General features: G+C 37.4%; 1 protein-coding gene across 1 annotated transcript; it reads left to right on the top strand.

The window, feature by feature from the left end:
- Positions 1 to 4810: 4810 nt before the first annotated feature.
- Positions 4811 to 6072, top strand: LOC121991007 (DNA-binding protein MNB1B-like). Its single transcript, XM_042545040.1, has 5 exons — positions 4811 to 4834; positions 5492 to 5557; positions 5669 to 5713; positions 5787 to 5864; positions 5947 to 6072. The coding sequence occupies exons 1-5, from the start codon at positions 4811 to 4813 to the stop codon at positions 6070 to 6072; spliced, it is 339 nt and encodes a 112-aa protein (XP_042400974.1).
- The last annotated feature ends 1160 nt before the right edge of the window (positions 6073 to 7232 follow it).

Here is a 7232-nt window from a genome sequence, read left to right as displayed (position 1 = left end):
AACAACAATACTAAATTTGAAGCTCTTGGTTGTCGGGGTGTTGCTACAGCTGTTCTAGATCGTCTCATTTGCAACACATGGAAGAAGGATCGTTTGGAAGTCGTTGTGTGGAGCTTCTGGTCGAGACCTCTATATAAGGATTGCTGAAGGCGCCTCAAAGCCCCTTGAGGACGACTCCATCATAGCCGAGTCAGCCGCGCGGATAAGCCCAGACTCCTTCGTCGCTCATCCACTTGAAGGCGCCTCCATGCTCCTTGAGAGTGCCTTCAAGGTTGTCCGAGGTGCCTCAAGCCTCCATGAGGGCGCCTCCAGCCTTGCTGCGCGCACTTCTCCTCCTCTGCACCCGAGGCGCCTCCAAGCTCCATGAGAGCGCCTCGGGTATTGTTCATCTGAGGCACACTTTGCTTTTTAGTCCCTGTAAAATATGTTAGTCCACAAAATACCAACATATCCTACATAATAAAGTTAGCACATAAATAATAACATAAACAAGAATATCTGACAATCATCGGACTGTCCGGTTCTGACTTTGAATTTTTGACCGGAAACCCTAGGTCGAACCGACGCCAACTGTTCCCTCTGTGAGGAACATGTCCTCACCTACTCCACTCAGGAGAGTATATCTGATGCTAGTTCGGTCCTCCAGACTGACTGAACTTTCTGCCTAGGGTTACCACACCCTAGGGTTTTTCGCCACCTAAGGTTACCTCCCCCTAGGACCTAAGGTTACCGCCCCTTAGGGTTTCCCACCACCTAGGGTTACCACCCCCTAGGATCTAAGGTTACCGCCCCATAGGGTTTCCCACCACCTAGGATTACCACCCCCTAGGACCTAAGGTTACCACCCCTTAGGGTTTTCCACCACCTAGGGTTACCACCCCTTAGGACCTAAGGTTACCGCCCCTTAGGGTTTCCTACTTGCCTAACCACAATTAGGACTTTCCTACAAACTCATTCATATATGTTAGATAACAATTAACCTTAACTTTGAATTCCTTTGTCATTATCAAAACTTGGGTTTGATCGTCGGATGCTTCCCGTACCAACAGAACAAAACTCAATATGTTAATTTAGTACATCTATTTGAGTTTTAGTTTCATTAAAACACATAGATTTTGTGAAGTCCAATCATGTGAAAAGCTAATGTGCAAGTCATATGCATTTAGCTTAAAGATCGTGTTAGAAATTATTTTTGAAAATTATTTCAAAATCATTTTAAAAAATCTTTATGAAGTCTATTTATTGATAGAAATTACAAAAAATTAGTTAGATACAAAGTTAGAGTGAAACATTAACATTTTTAATAGTTCCCAATTTTATATTATTCTTTGAAAATGAGATATATTTTCATAGGAATTTATTTTTTTCTAATAGTATATGACATAAATAATATCTACATGAAATTTCATGTGTTTTTAAAAAATCATAGAATTATTTATGGATTTTTGAATTTCGGTCTGAAATTGAAATCAAAACGTTAGATATAACAATTGATTGGATTAATCGATTGCTACACACCAATCGATTGGGTCAATCAATTGGTGGTGAATTTCCACGAGTACAGAAATTCATAGAATCAATCAATATTCGACACCAATCAATTGGCACAGGCAGAAATCGATTGGTAATTGAAACCAATTGATTAGCTATGACTGATTTATGCTGAAATGGATTTATTTCATTTGATTAAGCCACATTTAGGTTATGTAACTATTTTTAACCATATGAAATGCTTGGACAAGTATTTGAGGGTATTTTCATAATGACAATGAGAAAGGAATGGTTAAAGAGGACTAATGTAGAATTAAGGAAGAGGCTTCAATTCAAGGTTAAATTTTTAATCTTATGACTTCAATTTTGGGTTTCCTAAAGGTTTAGGGACTTCACATCATTTTTGGTGCAATGATGAGGATGGAGCATGTTTTGAGGGGGAGGTCTCTCAAAAAGACATGATTTGAGTATGGAAGGGGAGATTTTGAAGGAAAATAGTTGAATGCTTGAGGTAGAGCATTGTATACAATAAAAGGTATGAGACTTTCATTGAGATGTTTGGAAGTTACGAGGAATGAATCTTGGGAGAAGATTTTTGATGTGTGTCAAAGGGGAGAATGTAGAATTTAAATTAGAAGAAAACCTTCATTCATGCTTTGGCATGGGAAGAAGATGGAAGTTGGACTAATGGGTTAGTCTAACTTAAATATATTGTCAAACATAAAAAATGGGGAGATTATTGGTGTAATCATCCTCGAGTCAAGGTTGACCAGTTTGACTAAGCTTGGGTTGACTCGAGTTTGAGCTTCGATGTTTGATAATATGTGAGAGGAAAGTTAAATAGGTCAAAGGAGGATCAAATATTTGACTGGAAAAAGTCCTAACTTGAGGTTAGACAATGGAAAGTCATAACTAGACGTTAGTCAACGAGAATTCTTAATTGGAGTTTAGGCAAGTTAGAAATCTACCGAGTGACTAGTCATAACTAAGGTTAATTAGGCAAGGGAAAAGTCTTAATGGGAGGTCAGGCAACGGGAAATCCTAATGGGAGGTTAGGCAGGTGAGAAGTCTACCAAGTGACTAATCATAACTGGAGGTTAGGTAAGGGAAAGTCCAACGAGAAGGTTAGAAAGAGAAAAGTTAAAGTGGGTCAAGGAGGACTGGACACTTGGTGATAGAAAGTCTAATGGAAAGTTGGCAAATGAAAATCCAAGTGGATTAAAGGTTGACTAGATACTTGGTACGAGATGAAAAGTCCAAGTGCGTCAAGGAGGACCAGACACTTGGTGAGGAAGCCTTGGCAAGCCAAGGTTGACCGAATGCTGGACAATGGGAAGTCTCAATAGGTCATGGATGATTGGATGTTGAGAAGAGGAAGTCCTGGTAGGTTGAGGTTAACCAGATACTAGGCAAGATGTGGATTCAACCTTGAAAAAGCTGAAATTAGGGTTAACAATTGATTTGTGACCTACACCAATCAATTGGCAAACCCTAAACCCAAACTCTTGGGTTTTGCTGCTTAAATCAATTAGCTTAATCTATTGAGAAGGGCCAATCAATTAGTGAGGGAGGTTAATTCATAAAAACAAAATGCTTGAAATTGATTGGGGTGATCGATTAGGGGCCAAAGTAATTGATTAGAGTAATTAATTGGTAGGTTTTCACGAGTGCACGGTAGGAGCTAAAATCGATTAAGGCAATCAATTGGTAGGAGTTTCGCAAGGAAATAAAAATCTGCTGAATCGATTAGCCTAATCGATTTAGCCTTGTCAATTGATTAGACTAATGGATTGGTAGTGTTTTTTTGAGAGAACAAGGGTTTCAGAATCGATTGACTTAATCGATTAGAAGCTAGTAATCAATTGCTATGACTCACCAAAATATTGGTTGGGTGAAAAGTGTCATTCTACAGGTTTAAATAGTTGGATCTTACATGACAATTGATTACGAGTAAGACCAATCAATTGGGAGGCTCGAGAGAAACCCTAGAAAAGGGGGTTTCACGATGTTTTCGAGCAATCAGTTCTTAAGGTTTTGGCAACAAGTGTCGTTGCACTTTCTAAGCATCAAGAGGCTAACCAAAGCAAGAAAAGAGCAAACAAAGCAAGATTCATTGTTGTAAAGTCATTTTCAATTTCATTTGTAATATTGTTTGTATTTCTTGTTGTATTCTCTCAGTGTATTTTAATGTTCAAGTTTGTAGGAGGCTTTTCCGTCTTTGGGAAAGAAATTTTCATAATAAAGATGTGTATGAGAGAGAGAGCTGGGCCCTTAGATTAGTCGTCTCAAGAAAGTGGATATCAAGTAAATCGAAAGTGTTAGCGTTTTAGTGAATCTTCGCTTCAAGGTTTCTGCTGCAACTCAAGTAATTTAAAGAAGTGATTGAGACTATTCAACCCCTCTAGCTTATAAGTGTCCTAATATTGTGAACCCTCATTGACATGGCTTACACAGTTATTAACCTACATATAGTGTAAGATCGTAGACGTGCTAGGAGGGGGGGGGGGGGGGGGGGAATAGCACGCGTTGCTTTCTCATTCCACTACAAGAAGTTCTCATTCAACAACACTTAAACGACAACGGTTTTATACCAAATCGTTATTTTTTTACCTTTTAACAACGGTTTTAACAAAAATCGTTGTCTTTTAGTAGTTATTTTGGCCTACGACAACAGTTTTTAAAAACCGTTGTCTATTTTGGGGCTACGACAATGATTTTTAAAGGCTACGACAACAACTTTTGAAAATTATTGTCTATGTGTGATTTTTTAGGGATTAGGACAACAGTTTTTGAAAATCGTTGTCTATTAAGTGTTGTTGAATGTCATTGTTTTTTCCCCTTCGCCCTATTTTGCCGCCGTATTTTTTTCTTTCCCTCTCCCGGAAATTTTTTGCCGCCATGTTTTTCTTTCTTTATCTCTTCACACTGGTGAACCCATCTACGAAATCCCTCCTCGCCTTCTCTTCTGATCCTCTTCGCTTTCGCCTCCGCATCCCATTGATCGATCTCTCCTCCTCTCCTATGCCGTAGAACCCTAATCTCAAGGTAAAGTTTACGATTTCTCATGATTTATGTGATTTTTGTGTGTGTGTCCTAAGCGCTGATTCCGCTTCACCGCCAACCTCTCCAAGCGCTCCGAGGTTTGCCCCATGAAGCGCTCCAATCATGTGAGCCTCTTTTTCCCTTTCGTTCCTTCCGCATTGTCGTGTTGCTGCACGCATCTAGTCAAAATTGTAATCGATCTGCTAGAAATGGTAAAGTGTATACTCTCAAAACTGTCCATTTAGCTGATCTTGGAGAGGGTTGGCTTTATCGAACTATGGCTGCCATGGAAAACCTAGACGTATATTTAGGAAATAGTATGGCTAAAGCTATTTTTACAGATAGAATTTTCTTTAGGCTTGAAAAGAACTCGTGATCCAATCTTGAGCAATTATAACCTTAATAAGCATGTATTGCAGTTCTGAAACAATATTAGATAATTTATTTCTGAAATACAATAAGCAAAAGCTGAAGCATAACCAAGCTCATCTCAAGCCTGCATCAATAACTTCAATAGTAAATATGATGCCTCTTCAGATAAGTCTGCCTCATCTAGAGCTTGATGCTGTAGAAATTAGTTTAGGAATCTTTCAGTGTAAGTTAAGTATCTAATGGTAGAAACACACTTCTACTAAATAATAATGGAGAAGATATTAGCTATATTTTTGTTTTCCAATACTCACAATGACTATAATCTATTTACAAAAATCGTATATTTTTAGGTAAGACTGGCAAAGATAACAGATTTGAAATAGCACAATGAATGTAAAACCAACTACACTAACCATCAGTTGCAATAAAAATGTGATTTGATGTTAGAGATGTATGGTGGTGAATATACTGACTTAGCTCTGCTAACTTCAAGCTCTGACTTAACACATGATTTACAATTTCGCCTCCGCATCCCATTTATCGATTTACTTTACCCTTCTTTGTACGTCGTTGCTCACTCGATTAGCTTGGCAGGGAAGAATTCCGGAAGATGTTTAAGGAAAAGAACCATAATAACAAGTCAGTTGTAGCAGTTAGTTTTCCTCGTCCTTTCCCCTACAGATCTTTCTACTCCATAACTGATTTTTTTTTCTCTCTTTGATTTTTTACCACCATAATAAATGCATCAATTTGATCCTAACAGGTTGCTAAAGCTGGAGGAGACAAGTGGAAATCTTTAACGGAAGAAGTAAGTAATCAATAGCAACACATGATTTTCTAATTCAATTGAACAACCTTTAACAATCTCTCCTTTGCAAGAGAAAGCTCCATACGTAGCCAGTGCAGCAAAGCTCAAAGCCGATTACACCAAAACCATGGTTGCCTACAACAAAGGCCAGGTATTGATCACAAACTCACTGCTTTGTGTGGAACAACTCCAGTATCGAATCACTTAATCATTCACCTTTATCTGATTCATAGTCTGGTGGAGGAGGAGGAAGTCGTGCTACTGTCGTAGATGAAGCAGAAGAAGAAGGCGAGGAATCCGACAAGTCAAAATCCGAGGTGAATGATGACGATGAGGATGATGATGAAGAAGAGGTCTGAAATCTAATAATAATAAAAGAAGCTATTTTCCACATTATGTCTCTATAAATAAAACATTGTTGAACGATGAATAGGATGATGAATAAGGGAATTGCATCTGCAACTCAAGATTATCTCTTTTCCTTTTCATTTTTTCCCTTGTTGTAGTTTCTATTTGGACCCGAAGAAATCATAAAAATTATCAACTTTTCATTATCTTCTCTAATGGTAAAAGTCTGAACTATCATAATGTACTTAACTTTTGTCTAACCTGATCTAATCTAGTTCCAATTTATCTTGCTCTAAGTGCAGTGATCTTTGATTAAAGTACTGCTTTCAGTCCTTTACAGGAAAGGCAGTGCAGAGGTTTGTCATATTTCTGATTTACTTGAGTGGTTGTTGATTGTCTCAAATAAGACAATTTGTTAGGTTTGCTAACCTGATTGTGTCAAATGGTTGACTTTGTTCTAGCTCAACTCATCTTGTTTTTATTTAGTTATTATAATTGGTGGAATTCCATCTTCTATAGAAAGTATTTGATCCAGTGAGTTACTATAATTGTTCAGGGTAAATGAGCTATTTGATCCAGCTTCATAGAAAGTATTTGTTCTACAACTTTTTGTCAATCTTAAAAATGTGGATTCTTTCTAAAAGGGTGCTCATTTGAAGGCATCAAAATAATCATTATTAGTATATGAATTCGATATGATGTTTGCTTTAATGTCTGCCGAGTAAATTATATTCGTGAAGAATTTAGGTTTCTAATGTATGAATGCTATTTGGTAGGAGAGGAAAATGATGCATTTGACATTTACATAGCATTATATTGATAATAAATGGGAAAAAAATCAACATGATTTTTTTTTTCATTCTGTGGTTATCAAACATTGTTATTTCTAATTGAGACTATTGAATATATAAGGATACTTAATACTATTTATGAGGTTAAGTCCTTCTTGATTGACAAGGAGAAGGATGAATGAGGTTGATCATTAGTTCCTTATTAAGAATTCACCTTCTGTTGCTCATTGCATTGCATGTTAATCTCTCATGTTCTCGTTTCTGAGGTTGATCATTTGGAAACTTTAATTAAAATTCTTTTTCTACTTTTGCACAGTTTTGTAGAAAATCTTGGTCTTTGTGGCTATTGGCTAAGCTCGCCTTGCCACTTCGATCCACCA

Source organism: Zingiber officinale, chromosome 6B (genome assembly GCF_018446385.1).
Source record: "Zingiber officinale cultivar Zhangliang chromosome 6B, Zo_v1.1, whole genome shotgun sequence".
Taxonomy (NCBI): Eukaryota; Viridiplantae; Streptophyta; class Magnoliopsida; order Zingiberales; family Zingiberaceae; genus Zingiber; species Zingiber officinale.
This window is presented reverse-complemented; position numbering and strand designations above follow the sequence as displayed.

Bases quoted from the DNA above. Each gene is read 5' to 3' on its own strand.
- LOC121991007 (XM_042545040.1), top strand. From the start codon at position 4,811: ATGGCTGCCATGGAAAACCTAGAC. The intron at 5,714-5,786 runs GTAAGTAATCAA...CCTTTGCAAGAG, and splicing joins GGAAATCTTTAACGGAAGAA to AAAGCTCCATACGTAGCCAG. The intron at 5,865-5,946 runs GTATTGATCACA...TCTGATTCATAG, and splicing joins TTGCCTACAACAAAGGCCAG to TCTGGTGGAGGAGGAGGAAG.